At 36.6% G+C, this 25,452-nt stretch overlaps 1 protein-coding gene across 1 annotated transcript in view; it reads right to left on the reverse strand.

Annotated features, from left to right (window-relative positions):
- Positions 1-16,376: 16,376 nt before the first annotated feature.
- OVCH1 (ovochymase 1) overlaps positions 16,377-25,452 on the reverse strand; it is a 52,798-nt gene continuing 43,722 nt past the window's right edge. Inside the window, 4 exon segments of the mRNA XM_038577916.1 lie at positions 16,377-16,524; positions 17,261-17,396; positions 18,361-18,486; positions 23,415-23,639. Of these exon segments, the coding sequence (XP_038433844.1) occupies positions 16,377-16,524; positions 17,261-17,396; positions 18,361-18,486; positions 23,415-23,639 (635 nt within the window).

Genomic DNA, 25,452 nt, shown 5'->3' on the forward strand with positions numbered 1-25,452 from the left:
TTATTTCCCTTCTCTTACAAAAGACAAAGTGACATCAAAAAGAACTTTTTTTTTTTTTTTTAAGATTTTATTTATTTATTTGAGTGAGAGAGTGAATGAGTGGGGAAAATGGCAGAAGAAGGCTCCCACTGAGCAGGGAGCCTGATGTGGGCCTAGATCCCAGGACTCTGGGATCATGACCTGAGCCAAAGGCAGATGTTTAACTGACTGAGCCACCTAGATGCCCCCAAAAAGAACTTTGTATTGATTGTTGATTATTAGAATTCTTCCTAGAATTACACTTCAAAAGAATCTCCTAATAACAGATTCATTTGGCTTTTTAATCTTAAGCACAATTAATGAAATTCTGACTTAAAAGTAGATTGGATAAATAGAAAAGTCATTACATGTGTTTCTAGTTTATGCAGAGAAGTTAGTATACATCCTAACAAAATATTCTTTTTTGGGAGGAGGTGTGTTTTGGGGGATTTAGGTGTTGTTATTTAATGAAACCAAGACGGTAACAGAGACATGGAAACACAGCGAGCTCCACCTTTGTTTCAGCCTCAATCTCCCCATGGATTTTTTTAAATAGCAACTGTCTGACTTTTATGTTTATAATTATTTCTTAAGTAAACACACACACACACACACACACACACACACACACACACACACCAGTTAACTGTTACCATGAATGGTCTACCTAAACTACCAAGGTCTTGTGCCTTAAGGAATGGTTTGAAATGGAGTTATCCTGTTTTGAGTATTAAAACAGGATGACTACCAGGGACCCACAAACCAGTGTTTCACAGGTTCTACTTTGATATATATGGTATCTGCTTTAATAAATATTTAAAAATACTTACCATTGATAGGCAGTCGGGCCCCCATACTACTTTTTTGTAATGCTTCTGATTTATATCTTCCAAAATAAGTTTAAAACCTCTTTATCCCACAGACATATCAGTTTTAAAATTCAGAGTCAGGTAAGCACCACTGGATATCAAGACAAATTCTTCCTTGGAACCACATAAATGAGCTGCAATGTGAGGTATACACAGTAATTAAAATACTTCTGCTGTGAAGTAACATAGGTAAAAGAGGGCAAGGTGGGGACATTAAATTCCATACTGTTAATATTGACAAAGGAATGATTATCAATGTAAAAATCAAGATTTGTGGAATGGAATTCATGTTTGATTGCAACAATGGAAAGATACAGATTTTAAATGACCAAAGGGATGAAAATGACATACAACTCTATGGCAATCTGTGAATATAAGGATGAGAAAAGAGACATGGTGGTGAAGGCAAAGGGACAGAGAAACAAAAGTAATAGGACAGTGTTCTGGACTGAATATTTGTGCCCCCTGCCACCCCCACAATTTTATAGGTTGTAATCCTCATCCCAAATGTGATGATATTAGGGGGTGGGGCCTTTAGGAAGTGATTAGGTCACACTGGAACCCTCATAAATGGAACTAATGCCCTTATAAAAGAGACCCAGAGAACTCTCACTCTTTTCTTGCCATGTGAGGACAGAGTAAAAAGACAGCTATGAATCTGGAAGTGAACTCTTACTAGACACCAAATCTTGGACTTCCAAGCCTCCAGAACTGTGAGAAATAAATGCTTGTTTTTTAAGCCACCTAGTTTGCAGTATTTGTGTTATAGAAGCTCCAAATGGCTAAGACACTCAGACTGCCCAAATGCAGACTAATGACGATCCTTTCTTAATTCAGAAATACAAAGGTTGTTACAAAGGTGGTCCTGAGAGTGGTAGGACATCTGCTGTCATTTACCTGTACATGCTATAATTTAAATTCTTTCAAAATAAAACAATGATACATTATTGATTTGTCTTAAAGATAATGTTATCTCAAAAATCTGACAAAGAAAGATAGGGAATAGGGGAATAGTTAACTTCTACATCATTCTTATCTTTGATGAATCTGCCTGGCGAACTGGATATGATGGGGGAACTTCTGGGATGCCCCATGTCAAGGAAAAGGACTCTGGGTAGAGTCAATAAACTTGCCAGAAGTTTTAAATAATGTAAAAGGGAACATATTACTGTTTAAACATTTTTTGAAAGACAATATTTGGGGGTGAGAGAAGATGGGTAGAAGTTACAGAAAAGAAAGTGGAAAATTTCCAGTTGTGGATCAGTGAAATAGCATAGCTTAATGCTTACAGGCACAGATCCTACAGCCAAACTGCTGGTTTACACTACCTCTGCCATTTATTAACTCTGTTGCTCTGGGCAATCTCTCTCTGCCTTAATTTCTCAATGGAAAATAAAAAATCATATAATGGAAATAAAAATCATATTCAAATGGGATTTTATAAATTGATATTTGTAAATTATTGTGTTTGTTTAAATAAAAAAACCTCAGCAAATTATTAGACAGATAGTTTTTGAACAGTTGGAGAAGGAATCAATGGTCACAAGAAGCCAGCATGGGATCCTTAACATGCCACATTCAAGTAACCTAATTAATTTTTTTTGTAAGGGCTAATTAGATGATGTCTAGGGGGAAGAAGATAAACTTAATCTTGATTGCAATGAAGCACTTAATAAAGTATCTTATGATATCCTGTGAACAGATATTAAATGTAAGTAGATAATTAAGTGGCAAGGAAGTTTCACAGACGATTAAATAACCATACAATATTAACTTGAAGGAAAGGTCTCAATGGTATGGAAATGGTTCTATCTTGGTTCTGTCAAATACAGTATTTATATTAATAACTTAGAAATACAGACAACATATTTACAAAATGTGTAGGTTTAAAATGGGTGAGAAGGGAATTATGTCAATATAGAATCTTAGAGATGATTTAGTTCATTCTTTTATCTGACACTGAGTTTGTTCTAAGATAACCTTGGACATATGACTCATCACCTTGAGGATATGACATGGAACTTATTAGCATTTTCTCTTTTTGAACAGTTCTAATTGCATGTTCTTCATGTTGAATCAAAAGGCATCAATGGAATGTGTCACATGGTTGGGGTAGGACCCAAGAATACAAGTGTTTGAATCAGAGTGCATGAGTTTGAATCCCACTTTCCCTACTTTTTAGTTACATCCCTAGGAACAAGTTACTCAATCTTTTTTTGACTTGGTTTCTTTATATTTAAAATGAGGATAAATGTAACCTATCTCTACAGGAGAGTTAAGAAAATTAAAAGAGCTATATGTTCTTAGGACTGTGCCTAAATAATGGTAAATATTCAATAATGATTAGATATCATTAGGTAGAACAAATTTCATATTTGGCCTGAGAGTCTCTAAGAATTCCACAAATATTTGAAAGGAAGAATTGTGATCCTTCTGTCTTTTTTCTTCTCTGAGGTAAACACTCCCAAGTGCCCACGCCCTTCGGCATCCTGGTCATTGTGCTCTATGTTCGTTTCAGTGTTCTAGTTTGTCAATGTTCCTTAAAACTGTTGTTTGACTGAGGTTAGTATTTAAAAACCAGTAGGGCAGGAGTAACAGCCTGGAAGATAAGACACAGACTGAAGATTTGTAAGACTGAGCTAGTGCATGCCTACTAAGTGCCAACACTAAATTTCATGGAAGGGAACAGATTCCGTTTACTTGTAATTCTTTACTAACAGTGCTCTGAAATGTTATCATTTGATACCTCTGATATTTTGATTGCAAACATCCTGCTTTCTAATCACCACCTCCTATCTCTCCAACTTATTAGTGTTTCTCTACTATAATTGTTTCGTCTCACCATCACCTTCTAGTTGTCAATCTCATATACTTTCTAAATCCAGTGGCCTCTAAGAAAAGAGAGAGATTTTGCTGTAAAGAGAATCAGAGAAATGGGGCAATAGCTACATTTCTTGTTCTATTTTTGTTGTTTTTTAAAGGTTTTATTTATTTGAATGAGAGAGAGAGAGAGAAAGCACAAGCAAGGGGAAGGGGCAAGGGAGAGGGAGACTCTCCACCGAGTGGGGAACCCAATGCAGGACTCCATCCCAGGATCCTGGGATCATGACCTGGGCTGAAGGCAGACATTTAACTGACTGAGCCACCCAGGTGCCCTGCTCTATTTTATTTTAAATGATGGGTAATACTAGAACTGATGAGAGTGACAGTGGAGATCAATCATGTCTGAGAGAGAATAACTAGAGGAAATTTGTAACATAATAATTCTCAAATTTTTATCCCTGGCCCAAATTCTGCCTCTGGCTCAAGAGTTCTACTGATAGCTACCTATTATCAACTCAACCTGGATGTATCAGAGCATTAAGAATTTAACATGGCATGGGCACCTGGGTAGCTTAGTGGTTGAGCGTCTTCCTTTGATTCAGGTCATGATCTTAGGGCCCTGGGACTGAGTCCCACATCAGACTCCCCACAGGGAGCCTGCTTCTCCCTCTGCCTATGTCTCTGCCTCTCTGTGTGTCTCTCATGAATAAATAAAATCTTAAAAACAAAAAAAGAATTTAACATGGCATCAATAGATCTCTCCCTACAGATCTAGTTCTCCCTCTAGTACTTCCTATCTTTGTCAATGCTACCACCCCCAGCCTCTCACACCAGAATCATCCTTGATTTGCATATTTAATTCCTTATGCAATTCACCCAGAAATCCTATTAGTTCTATCTCCACATCTGTCCACTTCACTTGCACTGCACTCCATTGTTGCCACCCTCTTTAAGACAATATCTATTGTTTAAAAACAGTACTAATAGAACATTCTGCAATGATGGAACATTCTGTATAAGACCTGTGCACTACGGTAGTCACTCACTACATGCAGCAATTGAGCATGTGAATATGGCCAATACCATCTTTTACTCATTTTAACTAATTTAAATTTAAATAACAAGGGCTGGACAGTGCAGGTCTAGAATAACACAAGAGCCTCATAACTTTAGACATAATTCACCCTGCCACCCTGAAACTCACTCCTGACACAGCAGCTAGAGCATCCTCCAAATTACTCCCTCATCAAAAAACTTTTGACCTCCCTTTGGATTGGAACAAAATCCAAACTCATTATCACAACCTGAGCTGCACAGCGGCAAAGCCTCTCTCTCCCCTCATTCCAGTCTGTCACCACTCAGTCTCCAATCACTCTACCCCCTGACATCTCCCCAACTTAACAAGCTTTTCCCACATGTAAGCCAACTTTCTCACTTATTTTTTTCATCAGATATTTACTAAGTATTGAGTAGTGCTCTACCAATGTGCTGGAGAAACAGCAATGAGTAAGAGACTAGGACCTGTTCTCAGGAGACCTGTTCCATTCTGGTGGAATGAGACAGATTAGAAACAAATATATACTCTTCCACGTCATGATAAATGCTGAGAAGACAAGATGAAGGAGGCCTATTTACATCATGTGATGCAAGCCTTAGATGAGGTAACATTTGAACAGACACCTGAGTGAACTGAGGCAATGTACCCTTCCTCTGCAACTTACTCCCTTCAGATTTGCTTTTGACAATCAGTAATTATTTGATTATTTAATGTTATATAATATTATCATTTTCTTATTTATTGTCTCTTTCCAAGAGAAGATGGCAGAGATCATTTCTGATTTGTTCACCATTGTGTCTCCAGTGTGCCCAACCCATGAGGTAATGCTTGGTAATGAATAAATTCAGCCTGTACATTTAATGTAGTGTTTACTAGTTACTGATGTCTTACATTCATATGGAAAATGGAGGATGACCAGATGAGCCTTAATTTTGGTAATTTATGTTCATTAAAATATTGTAAAAGCATTGCAGTGGAAACTATTTGGATGTTATGGACCACTCCATTTACACATTGACAAATAATTAAAAACCAGTTAAAAAGTGATGAATTCTACTTACATGAATAAAAAGATTTATTAAAAAGAGATAACATGGTTCCATATATGGGATAGCCCATTTAACTAGCTGGGAGATTAGCAATGGGAATCCATGTTCAGTGGTTTAAATATCTTTATATAAATTGCATGTTCATTGTAATGAAGTTATATAAACATATAAAATTGTATAAACTATCAAACTAATGATAGCTTCCTTTTTTTATAGAGATTTATATAAGCTGATTATATGAATGAGTAGTCTTATTTATAATCATCTGACACTTCTGAATTTTTAACTTATCAGAACTTTAAAGAGGAATAATGTTGCCAGATAGAAAAATACTAAAGAGTAAGAAAGACAAAAGTAGCCCCTGACATTCAGAAATGGGTTTGGCGCTCACAGCTAGACCGTGATGTTCTCTTATTGGCCATAAACAATCTCACAGAACAGCAACATCAGACAGGACTCTTTGTATCTATGATGAGGTGAAACAAAAACAAGGTCATGTGCTACCACCAAAATACCAAACATTGACCTCTCATGACTAAAGTGAGGGCTTGCCACTTCTTTACCAAATGCAGTTTTATCCTTATTCTGGCAAGCCTCCCTATGATTGAGATACCTAAACATAAAATTGCTCCACTTCCTAAAAGCAACCAATCTAGAGCAAAATCCACTTCCTTAGATCCTCTCCAAAATTACCTAACCAAAGTCCAAATCCTATTGTAGGCTCTTCCTAACTCCCTCTGACTGAGACACCCCATGGTGTGATCCCGGGGTCTTGGGCTGAAGGGCATTGGTGAGAGTTAGGGTTACAGAGTCTGATGCTATAGATACCTCGTATTAATCTTAAGGAGGACTAATAGCTTGAAATGTTGTATCTGCCTCCCTGCCCCGCCAAGACTCTAAAAGAGTCCTTGATAGGAACCAAATTCACTGATAAGAAAAAGCTAGATACGTTTAGAATTTCAAAGCAAATTGCTGAGCTTATTGGTGTTATATATCCTGTAATATCAAAGAAGAGGTCAAGGTCCTGGAAAAAGATTGTATCAAAACTCTCCTCTTGCTCTTCGGGATGGTGGATTGTAAGGGCATCCTGAGGAGAACTCGTTGGAGACTGAAAGTGATGCAGTATTGGATTACAAAAATCTTTCAAAAAGTTTTCTTCTATGAGTCAGTTTCAGAACAGGATATTGCCTGACAGTCGAGTGTGATAGACACCATGTGGCCAATAAATCTCTGAAGATTATTATTCAAATGAATTGGCCTTTTTCTCCTTTTAAATTTATCCTGGGTCTAAAAAGAAACGCTTTTACTTTGAGGATGAAACCTGACTAAACAAATTTTCAAAAAGTTACCTAAAAATGCAGTTCAGAAATTGAAAACTCGTAAAATAAAAGGCCTCCTGAGAAAAACAAAATTAGGGGGCCCCCTAATGGTAAAAGGAGATAAGAATCAGGGCTAAAATTGGGAAGAGCTAGAAGTAACCAGTCAAGATCCAGTGAGTGTGGGCTCAAGCCCATCCCATTGTGCTCAATAGTGCTCTGGGATTCTGATGAAGGATCTCATGAAAAATCACTGACAACAAATTATGTTTCCAAGGTAAATGAAGGTCATATTTTCCAAATATATGCATTGTATAAATGCTTACATGAATTCCACTTAATGGAGGCCACTTAAGAAAGATCAGTTTACCAAAAACTGATAAAAAGTGCAGTGCAGTGCATAAAAAGTCCAAGTGCAGTTCAGCATGTTGGGATAAATGTTAGGATAATTGGGAGATGATCTCAGTAGAACTAACTGGAATCAAATCTAATACTGGACATCCTTGAGGCAAAAAAGAAAAAAATATATTTAACACAATAATCAAGGAGCTAAGTTATTTTCTGACTCCAGTTTTATTTATTTATTTTTTTAAAGATTTATTTATTTATTTATGATAGACAGAGAGAGAAGCAGAGACACAGGCAGAGGGAGAAGCAGGCTCCATCCCGGGAGCCTGACGTGGGATTCGATCTTGGGCCTCCAGGATCGTGCCCTGGGCCAAAGGCAGGCGCTAAACCGCTGCGCCACCCAGGGATCCTGACTCCAGTTTTAATGTCTACGACTAGGTCATTACAACCAAAATGGTTGTTTTGACTTTTATTAATTTTTGTCACTCTTTCTTCCTATCCACAGTTCCTTATGTATACTGACACAGAATTTGAATGACTTTTGTTTTTGAAAAAGTAACCCCTACAAAAGAAGGCAGACTGAAGTTCTTTGACTTCAATTCACAAACTGAATTGCTAAATCACCCAGATCCACATTTCAATGTAACTGTTGCTTACATTTAATTATTATCAATCTTATTTAATGTTCATGATCATGAGAAATAGATTTTATCATCTTCAGTCCACAGATGATAGTGGTCTACCACTTTGGTATTCAATAGATATGTCCTAAGACTTTTAGGACTTACCCAAATTTGCAAATGCCACAAAAATATTTCATTTCCTATATAGTGCAGGAAAAGATAACTTCGACACCATAAAATGTGAAGAGAGAACAAGGCAAGCAGGTTGAGAGGTAGACTGAATTCTTGAATAAATTATGTGCTCCTAAAGTTCAGCCTCACAGCACATACAATTCAAATTGCAAACATTTCTCAGAGAAATTTGGATCGCCCTTGGATAGTTGAAATACAGATACTAAAATTCACAAGAACTAAGTGGCTACACCAAAAAAGAGAATTGAAGAATTCAGTGACATTTTGGACCTACTCCAAAAGTTATAGGTATCATCCAACCTGAAAGTAATGTCATCCAAAAGCTGATTTACTTCATCAATAATGTTATCACCTTAGTTTCACTGTACAGTGGTCCAGTGAAGAAAAAACAAAAAAATATATATGAAATCTGAAAGACATAAAATATATGGAAAGAATGGCAATAAATAGATTTTAAAAAGCTACGAGGGCTCCATCAACAAAACGGATGTTTCTCATCCAACTAAAGTTAGATAAACTTTCTCTATCCAACTGAATAAAGGACGACAGCCTCACTCTCTATTCCCTAATGGGCCACAGGTCTCCACTGCCTCTGAAGTTTGACATGAAGGAAATTTACACATTTTACTATAAAATGACTTGAATTAGGCCACAAACACCTGAAGGTTTTTGACAGAAGTCAGAGTACACTTCTTACTACATAGTGTTTAGCAGCAAGTGCATTTTCCTCTCTATTTTCATAATATCATATAACCAAAGCCAAGCCAATTGGATTCCTTATCTCCTTTATAGTCTTACCTTTATAATTAACTTTATTTTTTCCTCTCATGGAATCTAGAATAAGAGAATATTTAGTGTCAGTACATCCAACTAAATCTATTTCTGTATTCTTCTAATTATAAAAATGATACATGCTCCTTGTAAAAAATTTCAAAATACAGAGAGTTCAAGGAAAATAAAAGGTCTCAGGGGCACCTGGGTGGCTCAATCAGTTAAGTGTCTGCCTTTATCTCAGGTCATAACCCTGGGGTCCTGGGATAGAGCCTGCATCGGGCTCCCTGCTCAGTGTGGAGTCTGCTTCTCACCCAGCTCCTGCTTGCTCTTTGTCACTCTCTCTGAAGTAAATACATAAAATCTTGGGGGAAAAAAAGGAAGATAAAAAGTCTCCTGTGGTCCATCTTGTAAGTAACCAATACTCATAATATAAGTCTGGCCAGGTCTTCTTCTATGCTGTGTACATATTTTTGAAAAATTGTATGCCACTTTACACCATTAAAACCTTTTCCTACATTTAATTTACTATGACTATTTTTCCTTTTTTTTTTTTTAAGATTTTATTTATTTATTCATGAGACACAGAGAGAGAGGCAGAGACACAGGCAGAGGGAGAAGCAGGCTCCATGCAGGGACCCCGACATGGGACTCGATCCCAGGACTCCAGGATCACACCCCGGGCTGAAGTGGCACTAAACCACTGAGCCACCAGGACTGCCCTATTTTTCCATACTACTAAATATTTCATTTAAATTTTAATGATTCACATAGAGATAACATAATTTGTATTGATATATTTTAATTTATAATCTCAAAAATATGAAAGACAAGTCAGATCTTTAAAAACTACACACATGGGATATAAATTTTGTGTCATTGGCAGTCTCCTGAGTTGACTCCTATTCGTATATTGGCTCTCAGTCAGGAGGATTCCCACAAGCGAATGGATGCATTTCTTTTTTTTTTTTCTTTTTTTAAAGAATTTATTTATTAATGAGAGACACAGAGAGAGGCAGAGACATAGACAGAGGCAGAGAGAGAAGCAGGCTCCACACAGGAAGCCTGATGCGGGACCCGACCCCGGGTCTCCAGGATCACGCCCTGGGCTGAAGGCAGACGCCCAAGCACTGAGCCACCCAGGCGTCCCAATGGATGCATTTCTTATCCATTCACTGAATATGGAGCTACCCCCTTACCCTCTTCTCCCTAGTCTGCCCCAGCTGAAATGTCACATCCTTTATTCAAACACACAATTATTGTACACCAGCTGTTTACTAGGCATGGTTTTCGGTTTTGAAGATAATGGCGTTAAGTTTGAGCTGCCTATCAGGTATCCAAGTGGAGGAGGATGCAATTGGTGATACAGTGCTAGAGGTCAAAAATAAAAAACAAGTTGGGAGTTATTTGTATATTGAAGGTAGTGAATGCTAAGGATTGGGTAAGGTCACTAAGGAGTACAGGTAAAGAAGAAATAAGAGTACAAGGACCAAATCCAGGGATATCTTTACCTTTAGTGGTAGAGAAAATGAAGAGCAGCCAGCCAAGATCAGTGAAGTAAGAGAGAGCTAAGAAGAATGGTTTCCTGGAGGTCGAGACAAGTAGATTCTAGAAGGAAGAAGACCTCATCTGTGCCAAACGCTGTTTGGGTTGAGAGGGGGAACTCTTGGATATGGACTTAGGGAAGTCATTTTAACTTTGGTAAAACCAATGCCTGTGGAATGGTAACAAAGAAAGCCCTATGGCAATGGATTTAAGAAAAAAAAAAAATGAGGGCAAAAGATGAGACTGTGAGTAGAAATAAATCTCTTGGAGTTCTGTGGTAAGAAAAGAAAGAAACTAAAGTTTTCCTACAATCCCATTGCCATCCTTTACCAAACTGAACAAAATCCCTCTACTGTATATTTTTACTGAACACTATATTTTTTCTTCAAAACAAGACAGTTGCTTTTTTACTTTATATTTTTCTATATGATTATTTCATTATTGACTATTACCCCCACTAAACTATAAACTCTACTAGGGCAGAGACTTTTACCAGACTAAATTAAATTTAATACTTTTAGTAGAAATGCCTCTTTAATTGTATTCCAATTAACATTTTAATGAGTATAAACTGATTAATGTTAAGGATGGAAGCAGTTTTAATACCTGTTCAGAATTAAACCTAAATTGCAAACGTTTTCTCCATGATAATATCTATAATTTGCAATAGTTCTAGATTAATAGCTCTTAATTTTCATAATGCCAACCGTGTCTTCACCCAAAGCACAGGAATGTTGGGCAAAGTATATTTTTCAATAATCTGGTTGCAACCAATATAAATGAACTATTCATCAAACAAGCGAAAAAAGAAACTATTAGTACAGTAAGGAAACTACTTTCAAAAGAGAACTACTTGAAACTTGAAACTTCTATGCTAGGGATAAAGGTTTCCTCCTATATTGTTATAATGATCCAAGTACACAGAAAAATAGATAAAATTCTTAGGTACTTTAAGAAAAAATTATAAATCTGATCAACCTTATACTTTATAGAGGGTTAGCTTGAGGTCTCCACAGATTACAGAAGTGATACTTTATACAATGCCTTTTCCTTCTCCTCTAAAGCAGACCAATAAAATAGAGAATTCAATCTGTTTAATGACAGATTTTTTCCTAATAAAGCACAAAACAAAAAACATAAACATAAACATATATGAAAGCAATAGACTTACCAGAAATATGAAAAGAATATCTCAAAGAAAATTCTTCCATGGCCAAACTGACATTGTATGTGAAAATCAACATCATTAGAGGACCATAAGTCTTTAATGAAGGTGAATTTCCTCCACACAATTTTCCTAACCCAGAATAAAGAAAAAAATAAGCATACGAAAAACTTAGCTCTCACAAAGCAAAATAAAAGTAAGAGGAAAAAAATCCTATTTTTGAAATAATGAATTTATACCATTTATCCACTCCCAAGAATATAAAAATAAGAAAATTAAGCAGAAGAAAATCCTATTAGAATAGAGAGAAAGAGGGCACCTGGGTAGCTCAATGGTTGAGTGTCTGCCTTTGGCTCAGGTCATGATCCTGGGTTCCTGGGATTGAGACCCACGTCAGGCTCCCCACAGGGACCCCGCTTCTCCCTCTGCCTATGTCTCTGCCATTCTTTCTGTGTCTTTCATGAATAAATAAATAAAATCTTAAAAAAAAGAATAGAGAGAAAAATATTTCAGATTCTTGAATCTAAGCAATCCTAAGGAAGGAGCTCTAAACCAACTAGAGCACAGGATCTGTTCCTACAATGTCTAGAATAGTCTAGGTAGATCTCTTTAAAGTGATGTATTATAAAAGAAGATGACACGGTCTAGCTAGGTCTCCAGGGAACAAATTATTCGTCAGGGAACAATAAGCTAGCTAGGTCCTCAGGAAACTTATTCTTGTCACCAGACTGAGATAAAATAAAGATATATAGGGAGTATATTTGAGCTTCAGCTACATACAACCTTCATTTATCTACAGCATAGCCAAATGAATAAGAGGCAAGGTGTAGCAATTGGCATGCTTTCTATGACAAACCATTTCCAATTTTAAGTGATCATACATAGTATTTTTAGAAACAAACATTCTAACAAAGATAGTTTGCTCTAACATTCAATAGTAAGTATCGAAGTTTCAAGTGGACAATTTTAAGAAACTTCTGTCTTATAGAAAAACTCTCTTTTTAGTAGACAGATGGCCAGAGGATCAACTTCATTGTGACAAGAAACGAGATTTAATTTAGATTGTATAGGAACTGATAGGTGAATACTCACTAACCTTTCTTATCTGTGAAAAGAAGCTAATGGTTAAGCCAGGGCTCTATGTTCTCAAAATCATGTGGGTCAGTAGTTTGTCATCTCGTGGGAAATGAACAAAATAAAAATCAAAAGCTCTGGAGACTCTGGTTTTAATTTGAAATTTAATCAAAGCTGAGTCAAAGATATTGGGGCCTATAAATTTATTTTTACAGATTTAAACTTTCTAATACTGATTTATAAACATTCCCTATGCTATTTACCTTATACCTTTCTCAGAGTTATTGGAAATCTGGTTTGTGATTTGTTTTTAAATTTTGTTACTATCGAGGCAGAAGTTTTTAATTATATAGGACTTTTTAAATAATTTCCGGTTTCTTCAGGTGCTTTTATATGAGAAAGTCCTTCTCCATCAATAGTTAAGATAATTACCCATTTTTTTCTACTTTGTAAGGAAAATGCTTAACTCTTTAATTGGCTCTTGTACAAAGTTATGAAAAATATAATTTACATTTTCCTCTTTGATTTGTAATGCCACATTTCTCATCTATAAATATTGTATGCCTTCCCTTTTGGTTTACTTATTTCTATTCACTTGTGTCTCTATGTGTATTAAAGTATGTTTTAATAATATCTGACAATTTGCCTCATCACTTAAAAAAAAACCTTTGGGGATTCTGGTTTTAATTTGAAATTTAATCAGGGCTGAGTCTCTCAAAACATTTTCAGCTAGTCCTATTTATTTTAAAGATAAATAGTTACTGGTTTCTATCTCACTCTGAAAAAAAATTACCATGGGATTTTGCTGGGAAATATACTATATTTACATATTAATTTGGTGTGAATTAATGTTATTTCTGTTTTCCAGTTTTAGAACATGGTACATTTCTCTGTTCATATTTGTATGGTTGTGTGTGTGTGTAAAGTTCTATATTTGCACAAAAAAATCACAAATTTTAGGGTGATGTCAAAAAGAAAACTATAGGCCCCAAATGGAGTAACTTTTGTGAGGTCATGTCACCAAACTGGGTCTTAATACCTAACCTAATTGCAATTTCAACCTACCCTGGAAATGCAGTCTTAACCAGTTAGTCGAGAATTTTCTGGTCAGCACCAATGAGGTAAAGTGTCAAAGGGGGCCTCTTCATTCCCTGAAGGAAGACAAGGTATATGTACAAGAGCGCCTTCCTTTTCTTCTGCTAACTATCCTGCCCTCTTTCTATAAAATCCTTTCATTTTGTACGGTTCCTCAGAGCAATCCTCTCCTTGCCAGAAGGAATCTTGCCTGATGCATGAGTCCCTTAATAAAGCAAATTAGACCTCCAAATTTATTTGGTTGAGTTTTGTTTAACAGTTATTCCTAGTAGTATGTTTTTTGTTGCTAATTATAATTAAAATGATTTTTCCATTATATCTTTTATTAATTTTACTGGTGTGATTTTAAGGTTGTAATTACTGTATACTTAATTTATATCTATTTTTTCTCACATGACATAGTTATATTATATGTAATACATTTTTCAATATCGAACTATCCTTGCATTCTTGAGATAAGTTATATTCGGTTATGTTTAATATTTTGTAACCTATTGACCTCAATCATTGAGTCAACCCCTGGAATTTGCATACTTTACTGGCAAAAATTGAAACATTAGGAAGGAGAAAGGAAATGGTACATATGTTTTATGAACTTATTCTAAGAAAAGTAGGCTTATAGTTCATTAACATTATAAAGTATAACTGATACAGTTAATGTATTCTTTCCCCTTTTTTCTTAGTTTCTTTGTTCTTCCAACTTTGTGTACTCTGACACCCCACTGATGGAGACGTACTAGGGAAACAACAGTCTAATCTCTTCTAAGCAACAAAATTTTCTTAAAGATTTTATTTATTTATTCATGAGAGACACACAGAGAGAGGCAGAGGAAGAAGCAGGCTCCATGCAGGGAGCCTGATGTGGGACTCGACCCCGGGACTGTGGGATCATTCCCTGAGCTGAAGGTAGATGCTCAACCGCTAAGCCACTCAGGCGTCCCAACAACACATTTTTAAGAATAGGAATGAAAGCATATATTTATAATTCAAACATGGCAGAAGCTTGCTTTCTTTTATATTAGCATGCATCCTCTCATTTAATTCCCAAAAGAGTCCCCTAAGTAGTATAAGTAACAGACATTCTATAAGGCAAGAAAGGAATAAGTGTAAATAATTTCTAAGGATACTGTGGGCAGATTCTGCATTCTCCCTGCTAGAAGCTGTGGCCTTGTTCATACCAAATGGGCTCAGGAACCAGGAACTATCAGCATTTATTAACATTTGCTTAGGTAGAAACAGGAAGATTTTAGTGCATCTACTTCTGGGATGGTAATGTAAATCGGAAGAATAAAAGGATGGTGGTTTAGCAATAGGCTGTTTTAGCAACTCTGGCAGGATCCTATCTAGGGGAAGAGGTACACTGGTATCTGGATCTTTCTTAGGGAGTCAAAGGCCAGCATCATGCCAACATCATCTCCCTCTGGGCAGTCACCTGGTGTCATCAGACATAAGTGTCCTTGACTAAGTAAATCGAGAATTTATAGCACACATGTATATATGTGGTGGTTGTGACAGTGAGTTTCTCTTCTTGTAAATTATATTAAAAACTAAGATAGATATTACATTCTCTTGTCACAATTCAGGAAACAGGGTCTGAGAAAGCTTTGGGAACATTCCCAAAACTATTTAACTACTATATAGTAGAACTGATATCTGGATCCAGCACTATCAGATTTCCATCTGGACTGCCATTATCACATCATGTTGTGTAATGTTGGTCAGCCAGCTCAAGCCCCATCTCATTCCCTTTGTCCCTAGTCATCTCCTAGTCAGGCATGGCTATGTGACCAGTCTGGCTGGAGGGGGCTTAAATTTGCAATAGGATTCCTGGAAATGTGTTTGTTTTCTCAATGGTATACTCCTTTCTCTGTGTCCCTTCTTCCTTTTTCCTCTATGAAATAGTGAGAACTGAAATAGCCATTATGGAACCATTAGGGAAAGGCCAAGAGAACTGCCATAACCTTAGCCTTGACAGAGTTGAACGACTGAGTTAGTGACACATCTGAAAAACTCTGAAGTTTTCTTTCTTTCATTCATAAAAATCAGTGTAAGTCACTGTAGGGAAGTTTCCAGCTACTATTTAATTGATAAACCCATTTAATGCCTTTTCTGGTGGATATCATTTTGCCTGATTAATATTATACTCTCAATTTCTTGTGTTACATTTGCCTAAAACTTCTTTGTCCATCCTTTATTTTCAGTATTTCTGGGCAAGTTTAATCTAGGTATGACCCAAATAAGCAGCATATGGTAATTGGGTTTTGTTTTTAACTCAGTCTGAGAGAGTGTTAATCTCAATTACAAATCTAAAAAATAGCAAGGCCATTTCAGTATCACATAATTTACATCATCTGTAAGTAACACTGAATGTAAAACAATCTGGGAATATTTCATTTAAAAAAAAATCAAGAACATAGTGCTTCATGGGACGTTAGTTACCTATTATTTTTTTGCCTGATCCAAATCCTTCATAAACCCACATATGACCCTGACAGGCCAAGGGTGTTGGCTTCATCTGGAAGTTGATAATATCAAGACGAACGATGTGGTTTAAGGGGGCTGATAACTTCCAGTGGCAACTATGGCACAGATAAAAGAAAGTCAGGAATGATTTCCAAATAGCACATACTGGTCCTGACTTCGTTCAGAATTGTATGCATCACTGTTATGGACTCTTATCTGCTCCTTTGTGCTTGGGTGAAAGAAGGATTTTTTACTTTAAGTTGTAACAATTCAAAATATTTCTAAGACTTAATTTGTTAAGATTGTTAATTGAGTTCACCCATCACAGTGAATGGTGGATCAATCATATGTAATCCTTTAAATTCTGACTGGCAATCTGAGAGTTAAGGACATACTTTTCCCTGAATTTGCCCCCAAACTTCCCCAAATCATATAAATTTACTTAGGAATGATATTATGCAAATCTTCACTTTTCACTTCACACTTTAAATTTATCCTATTGTCTAATTCAAGGAAAGTTCTCTGTTTTAGCAATTTAAATAGCCACTTATTGAGTACCTAATATGTGCTAGAAGACTCTATGTACATTATTTCAATCTCCAAAACAGATGGAGATTTGACTTTCCACTTTACCTAATAAATGATATCTTTTGTTGAGAAAGTACACAATTTATCAATAGGGACGATCTTTTATATTCAGTCTTTGTCTAATGAAGGTCTCAGACCAGTGATTCCCTCACAGTCTATTACTTCAAGGAGAGGAGGCGGGAAATAATGCCTTAAGCAAGGGTTGCTGCTTGTCAAAGGATCATTCACAAACTTCTTTCCTCATAATAAACATTCCTTCCTCACCTCATAGTGGTTCTGTGAGAGTATCTTGGGATCTGAATGATTCCTCCTAGTTTAGTCAGAATAACATCCTCACAGGTGGCCATATATTCTTGGTTTGAACTCTGGAGAAGTTTGGCAGTTTTACTGCCCTTTGGACCTAAAAATACAGAAAAAAAAGAGGCGATGAAAATAAAATTAATCTTTGAAAGGCTTATGATAATGCCTTTCAGAGCAGAGAAGTCACTTTTCCTCCCCGTTTTAGAAAAAACATGAACAGAAGTGGTTTTACTGAAGAGTATCTGAATCATTCAAAGATACTGAGAACAGCACTTTTCTCAGAATTGTCTTTGGCACAGCATCAAGTCAATGGATGAGAATGTGGAAAAACTATAGATAATGCCAGTTCTCTGTACAATTCCATCTAAAAGCAACATTTTTAATATATTTTTTTGGGAAAACAGTTTCATATGATATGCATGCATTTCTTTATTACTCACTGAACTTTTTCCCCAAATATCTCTCTGCAGTGCTTTTTGGTGCCAAGAAAATAAACTAGCTTTCAGTTAGTTACCTATACTTACCAAAAGTCAGAAAGCCTTATTAATTACTTGTTCTAAAATGCAATCTGATAAGTCTGAATTGCTTAGCATTTACAGTTATAATGCTAGGACCTAATATTTGTGTAGTTTATCTTAAATACTCATCTTAACCTTTTATGATTATAATAATATCAGTATAAAGAATACTCTGATACAGAGATAATAAATTATCCATAGCTAGTCAACCAGCTAACAGTTAAAACCCTTATATTCTTATCCACAGAAAAGGCTGTGGCATAAAAATCACATGAGGGTAAAAAAAAAAATGTCTTGAAATCAACATATCGTAGCCACATTCAGAATCACAATTCTGGATGATTTACAAGTCAATCAGGTTATCCACTGAACAGTTTCTCTTTTGAATCTGACCAATCTCAGATCCCTTAAATAGATTGTCCTTTCAAACATAAACTCCCCACAGAAACACCATTTCTTACAAAACAATGTATATGTTTTGAAACATCTCTAAAAAGAAAAACATTGATTTTTAACTTTATAAGTTTATAAAATGATGAAGCATACTTTGGACTGTAAAGACAATATAACTTATGCCCAAAGCACCTTGCACAAGGGAATGAAATACCACTCTCACCAGTGGTCCGGAGCTCATGAAAAGCATTGAATAAAGCCCTCTCCCACATAATTTACCTAGGTTTAAAAAAAGTGAAATCTAGTAAAACATAAGAACTAAAATTTTTTTAGCAGTTTCTCTATTTTAGGTATGGCAATTATTTTTATTTTTATCAAAATATATTTAACATGTGACATTGTATAGATTTAGAGTATACACCATTTTGATGTACACCATTTGATGACAAGATCTACATATTGTAAATGTCTGCCACTCTAGTGATAGGTAGCTTCTATCACCTCTTATCATTACCATTTCTTTTTTGTAATGAAACTAGTTAAGATTTAGTCCCTCGGCAAGTTTGATGATTCTAATAACAAATGTTGACTATATTTCCTATACTATGCATTAGATCTCCAGGACTTGTCAACTAGTTATAAGTTTGTACCCATGAGGTAGGAATTTATTTCACTCTGCAAAATGAGGGAAACGGCTCCAGAACTCAAGTGACTCACCCGAAGTCAGACTGGCAGGGTAGGGACTCAGGATCTAAACCCAGGACCATGAATTCAATTCCTATCACAGTCTGCTATGTCATATTGCTCCCTTGAAGGACAGAAGGAAGTAAATTACTTCATCTTTAAAATGATGCTGCTCTGCCATTTTTTCTTCTAGTAAAGTACCTACATATTAAAAATAACTCACTATGAAAAACCCACGATGGAAAACAGTCTACCTGAAAATTTATTCTTTCCGTATAGTCCGTCTCCTTTTGATTGCTTCAGGTTGAGGACCTGAGTCAAAGATGAAAAAGGAAAGTATACCCATAATTCTAAAACAATTCAGACGCTGATTAAGAAGATGTGAAAAGAACATGTGAATTTCTTAGGATCAAACCCCTCTACTATAATAATAAGTCAGTATTATCCTATAACATTTATCAAAGTGTCACCTGCTCAGAAAGACATTTATTTGCTGGTTATACTACATACAACTGTTTGGCATATCTCATATTCTTCTCTTTCTTCCTACTTGATTTTCCCCTGGCTCATCTACCTAATAATATATATTTTGTTTTCATAGTATGTGTCCACTCCCCACTAGAATAGCAGCTTGATAAGGGCAGGGATTTCTTTTGTCCATTTTGTTCACTATTGAATCCCTACAACCAAGAAGAGTTGGTCTCTAGCACCTAGTATATCCTTCTTACAAGTATCTATGGAACAAGAGAAGGAAGAGGTTACATCAGATTAGAAAAAAAAAGCAAATAATATTAGATGGTATGACACATTAAGGTAAATGATGTTGAAATATTATTTGAAAAATAATCAAATACTTATTTGTAGCAAGTAGAGATCAACACAACTCTTGAGTGAGTGAGTTGCTGGCTCCCACAGGGAAAAAGATAGCATTTACAATATAGAAGAATACTATCTGGCTTAAATATGGGGTAATACCTCCATTAGAGTCTTGCAGTTCTGCTGGCTATCATTTGAAGAGAAAGAACCATTCTACAAGTTTCAAGCTGACAATTTCAAATCAAAGAAATGCTAGGTTGGAAAATTATAGGGATTCCTCAGTTAACCCACAACAAAGCCAAGCATGGTTTTCAATAGATTATAAAGATGAAGGTAAGTTTTCCCAGAAAATGTTTCTCTTTATATGTGAATCTAGTATATAATAGAGTTGCTACCAGTTGGAGAGAAAATAGTTTTTTCTTGAAGAAAAAGATAGCATCACTTCACCGTATGAAAAAAACATTTCCTTAGGATTAAAGAAGTTTATAAAAAAAATTTTTCTGAACTCAGAATGAACAATGAATATTTATAAATAAAAGCAATGAGATAAATCAAAGATCAAAGGTTTATAGATAGATTTAAACAAATTTTTAAATGTTTACATCAACATATAATAAATATTAAGGATGTGCCTGAGTGGCTCAGTCAGTTAAGCATCCAGCTCTGGGTTTTGGTTCAGGTCATGATCTTGGGGTCATGAGAGCGAGCCCTTTGTAGGGCTCCGCACCCAGCAGGGAGTCTGCTTGAGATTCCTTCTCCCTCTCCTTCCCTTTCTGCCCCTCCCCTCACTCACATGCACTCTCTCTCTCTCAAATAAATAAATAAAGTCTTTTAAAAAATTAGAGGCAAATGGCAACCTTATGAATAAGTACTTGCAACTTATGAGAAGGGAAAAATATATGTATAACAGCTTTCATAAACTGATAAAAAGAATAATACCAAAAAATGGATGGTAATGACAAAGAAATAAAAAATACAAATAGCTAACCAAAATTAGAAAAAAAGCCTCCATTAATTATTTTTAAAAAGTAAAAGTGCCTATCAAATTGATATATTCAGTTATGGTGCAAAAGGCTGCCATGTATTGCTAATGGCAATGAAAACTGATTTAGCTTTTCTGAAGAGTAATTTATCAGTACACAGTCATGAAAAAAAAATATTCTAAGTCTCTAGACATGATTCTAATTTGGGAAGATATAGTAAGGAACAAAATAGCAAGATCCCTGCTTTCATGAATCTTTTATTTTAGCCAGGTAAATTAAAGAAGATGATTTCAAACAGGGATCAAGGCTGCCAGTGAAATAATCTGCATAATATGATGAAAAGGACTTTGGGAGGGAATAAATGGCACTACTTTAGACTGAGAAGCCCTCTTTGACCAGGTGACCTATCATTCATTCATTCACTCATTCAATGCCTTCCTTCCCCCCCACCAAGATTTTATTTATTTATTCACGAGAGATACAGGGAGAGAAGCAGAGGGAGAAGCAGGCTCCCTGTGGGGAGCCTGATGTGGAACTCAATCCCAGGATCACAGCCTGAGCTGAAGGCAGATAGTCAACCACTGAGCCACCCAGGTGCCCCTCATTCAGTGCCTCCTACGTCTCACATACTGTTCTAGGCACTGGAGAGACTTCAAAGATGAAAGTCTTTACCTTCTGAAAACTCACATTCAATAGAGAAAACACAAACCACAAACATGAAAACAAATCATAATGTTGGAAGATAATAAGTGCTAAAGAAAAGGGGGAGGAACTAGGAGGTACCCAAGCAGGAAGTGATATAATTTACAGAAATGAAGGTAGGTATCATTCAGGAGATGACACTCTGGGGGTGCTTGGGTGGCTCAGTCAGTTGAGCATCTGCCTTCAGCTCGGGTCATGATCCCAGCCAGGGTCCTGGGATCCAGCCCCACAGCACACTCGCTGCTCAGCAGGAAGCTTCCTTCTCCTTCTCCCTCTGCCTGCTGCTCCCCATGCTTGTGCTCTTTCTCTGTCAAATAAATAAAGTCTTTAAAAAAGGAGGAAGAGAAGGAGGAGGAGATATTCTAGCCAAGACTTGAGAGATGTGAGGGACAGACAAGGAGCTCTCTGAAGAGCTAGGAGGAGCTGGACAAGGGGCCTCAGGTGAGAAGGATAGCACCTGATCATGTGAGTCAGGAAGGAGGACAGAGGGCCATGCTAGGAATTCTGAATTTCATTCCAGCAACAAGAAGACCTAGAGCTGTTTCAATCAAGGTGGATGGGGGAGGCCATCAGATTGCAGGAGAAAAATGAACAAAGTGGATAGGCCAGGTCTAAATGAGACAGTATTTATAAAGATTCTTTAAATAAGTGTTTTGTGCCCTCTAACCAAACGATTTCATCTCAGAATTTATCCCAAGAACACAGTTTCATCATCAGAGGATTTTTCTGGTCTTCCGCATGTATGTGCAGGCATACACTTATTTTCTTCCCAGGTGTCCCCATCAACCAAATGATTTCCAAAACGTTCCCACCTCCCTCCTAAGAGCGGTACCACCCCTACACAAACAGGAGGTATCAACTTTGTTTTGTTGCACAAAACAGGGTTGCCTGCACATGAAATGAAATGAAAGCTAGTGTATTATTGGCAAATATTTTAAATTCTGCCATTGTAAAAACCTTTAATATATTTTGCTTTATTTTAAAATCCAACCCCCACCTCCTACCCACATCTGATTTTTAACCATCTTAATTCCTCTTTCATATACATTTCTGGCATCCTGGCATAGTTCCAGTATGCTTGAAGAATTTGAACTCTCTTGTCTTTTTTCTGCTTGAATACACATACGTACAAACACATACACACACACTCAACCTCTAGTACACCTGTTTTGTAAATTCAACTTTTGAAACTATTAAGAGCCTAAGTCTGCTCTTCTCAACCCCAATTCCGAAATATTTTTAATCTAAATATGACTCTGATATACCACCCACAACCTGTATTGTCAGACCATACCACCCACAACTGGTCCCCGAATTACCACTTTCTTATTCCTAGAAGATTTTAGCAGTCATTTTTCTCCAACAATATTTTTGCCACACATCTTGCTGATTTCAGTACCCATATAAATGATGAGCCCAGCACTGGAGTTTTTTAATTTCTCAACCTCTTTCCAATGATTTTGTTCTCCAGCAGACCTCAGCCACCCAACCCAATGGTCAGCCCCCAGGGATGTGATCCTCAGCAACAACAACACCTTCCATATCTCACTTTCAAGCACTGCTCTCTCCATCCACAACCTTCTATCTTCTCAGCTCCCTCCAATGCTCCTTCCACTTTTTGAGACCTGCTATTCATCTTCCCAACCACCTTTCCTTTGCCCCTCTCTCTCACCCTCATTCACTTTGAAAATATTAAGTGTGCCTTAAAAAAAAAAAAAAAGGTGGGATGCTGGGTGGCTCAGCAGTTGAGCATCTGCCTTTGGCTTAAGGCATGATCCTAGAGTCCCAAGATTGAGTCCCACATCGGGCTCCCTGCATGGAGCCTGCTTCTCCCTCTGCCTATGTCTCTGCCCTCCCCCCTCTTGTCTCTCATGAATAAATAATAAAAACTTTTTTAAAAAAGTCATGCCTATTACACGAATCCACATTTTGGTGGTAGTGTTACCCAAGTCAAGCTCTCTCCTGATCATAAAAGCTGCCTATACCAAAAGGGCTCCCAGCAGAGAATTGAAATGCCATTACCTGATACCCTTCTCTCATCGTGGCTTTCTTCATAAATAGTCGCAACAGAATCTGGACACACAAGAGACCAAGGCAGTGACAGATACTCAACTGTCAATTTTGCCATACTGCTTGGTGACACTCTGAGCACCCAAGAACATTCCAGTTTTCCTCTATAATCCAGTGGATATCTTGGAGTTGAAAAAAAGCCTCTGGGTTCTTCTGGTTCCACTTCAGAGTAACAACCTACAATTCAGAGCACACAGACACCAGGGACCAACATAAACAAAGCAAAGCAATGCAAAGTGAGCCTCCACCACAAACCTGAAAAATTTAGGCTTGCAAGAAGAAAATTAAAACTTTATTATTCTCTTTCACATGTCCTTGGGTAAAAATGATCATCCCATTGAATGTGTCCTATTTTCTTGAAATGAGATTGTAGTAGAAGTTAAATTATAATTATTTAAAATTTCTTTTCAAGGAATCTTTTAAATGCCTTAGAAGATGCACAGTGGATATGCAATCTCTACTTCCAGCATGTTTTCATTTCCTTCCTTCTTTGAGATGCAATGAAGGTCTGTTCCGAAAAGCTTCACTAATTTCACTGAGCATTTATCTTGCTGGGACAAATGATCATATTCATGGAATTCGTGACTGAGATCAAAAGAAGGAGAATCTGCTGATATATTTGAAAGTCTCTCACTTCCTCCACTTGCTCTTAAGTCCAAGGACACCTTTGGACCTGCAGGGCTACTTGCAGAGCTTCAGATGCCTGTGGCTCTCTGGCCCGCTGATCCTATAGTCAGCTGCTGCTTCTTCATGTTATATATACCCTTGACTCCTCCTTCTTCACCTCTGTGTATTCCTTTGACAAAAATCCTCTGAGCAATTACATATTGAAATACTCTGCATTCAAATGAACATATCTTAATGTAGGAGTTTTCGTTAATTAATTAATGTGTGATTATATATGCATTGCCATAGAGAAATTAATGATCTGAGGTGACAGATACATAAATATACTTTTATGAAGAGTAGAAATGAGGAGTGGCAGAAAGTGAAGAAGGGAAATGGAATGTTATAAGAATTCAGGATTCTATTCAATTGCCTAGTCCCATTATTTTCTTTGTAAATTCTCCCCTTCATGTATATGGCTACTGTAATCTAATTTAGATAGTTATAGACCCACCTTGATTTAATAGTAACCTCACTGATTTCCCAGTCTTTAATCTTTCCCACCATGCCCTCCAATCTGGGATAGTGTATGAAACAAAAGAATTAAGTTCTTTCCTTGCTCAAAGCAACTGAAATTGTGCAGCTTGCACTGTCTTTCAGACTCTGGCCCCAACATATCTTTTCAATCTCTTTTTCCTGTCCCCATGAATCCTCTATGACAAATCTGCCTGGAAAGGAACCAAATCATATAAAGTCATGAATTCCCAATCAGTCACTTCTTTTTATAAATGGGCTAACAATCCTCTTGTGTAAAAAGCAAGTGGTGGGAGTGGGTGGATGTTAAAGATAGGATAGTTTCAACATTTTAATGCCTAGAATATTCACAGAATTAAAACAAAACAATACCCTTTCATATGTAAAACTTGCAAAGTTCTTTGGCATGCATATGTATTTCTGAACATATACAAATGAGAAATATCTTCTCTACATTTTAACAACGTTTATTTTCTGAATGGGACAGTTCAATGAATATATTAGTTGATCACTACCACCACCACCTGTTGACTGTTGCCAATCATCATGCCATTTCTATTTTAAGTGCTTTGTCATTTCTATTTTAAGTGCTTTGTATGCATTAATTTACTTATGCACTAATCACAATTGTTCATTTAACTCAAACCATCAAAATCATTAGGTTTAAGGATCTTGGGCCTAAATCTGCTCTTCATCTCAACCCCAATTCCAGATTTATTTTTAATCTAAGTAAGACTCTTTGATTCTTGTGTTGTCAGACCATACCACCCACAACTGGTCCCCGAATTACCACTTTCTTATTCCTAGAAGATTTTAGCAGTCATTTTTCTCCAACAATATTTTTGCCACA

This window comes from Canis lupus, chromosome 27 (assembly GCF_011100685.1).
Source record: "Canis lupus familiaris isolate Mischka breed German Shepherd chromosome 27, alternate assembly UU_Cfam_GSD_1.0, whole genome shotgun sequence".
In the NCBI taxonomy this organism is placed as follows: domain Eukaryota; kingdom Metazoa; phylum Chordata; class Mammalia; order Carnivora; family Canidae; genus Canis; species Canis lupus.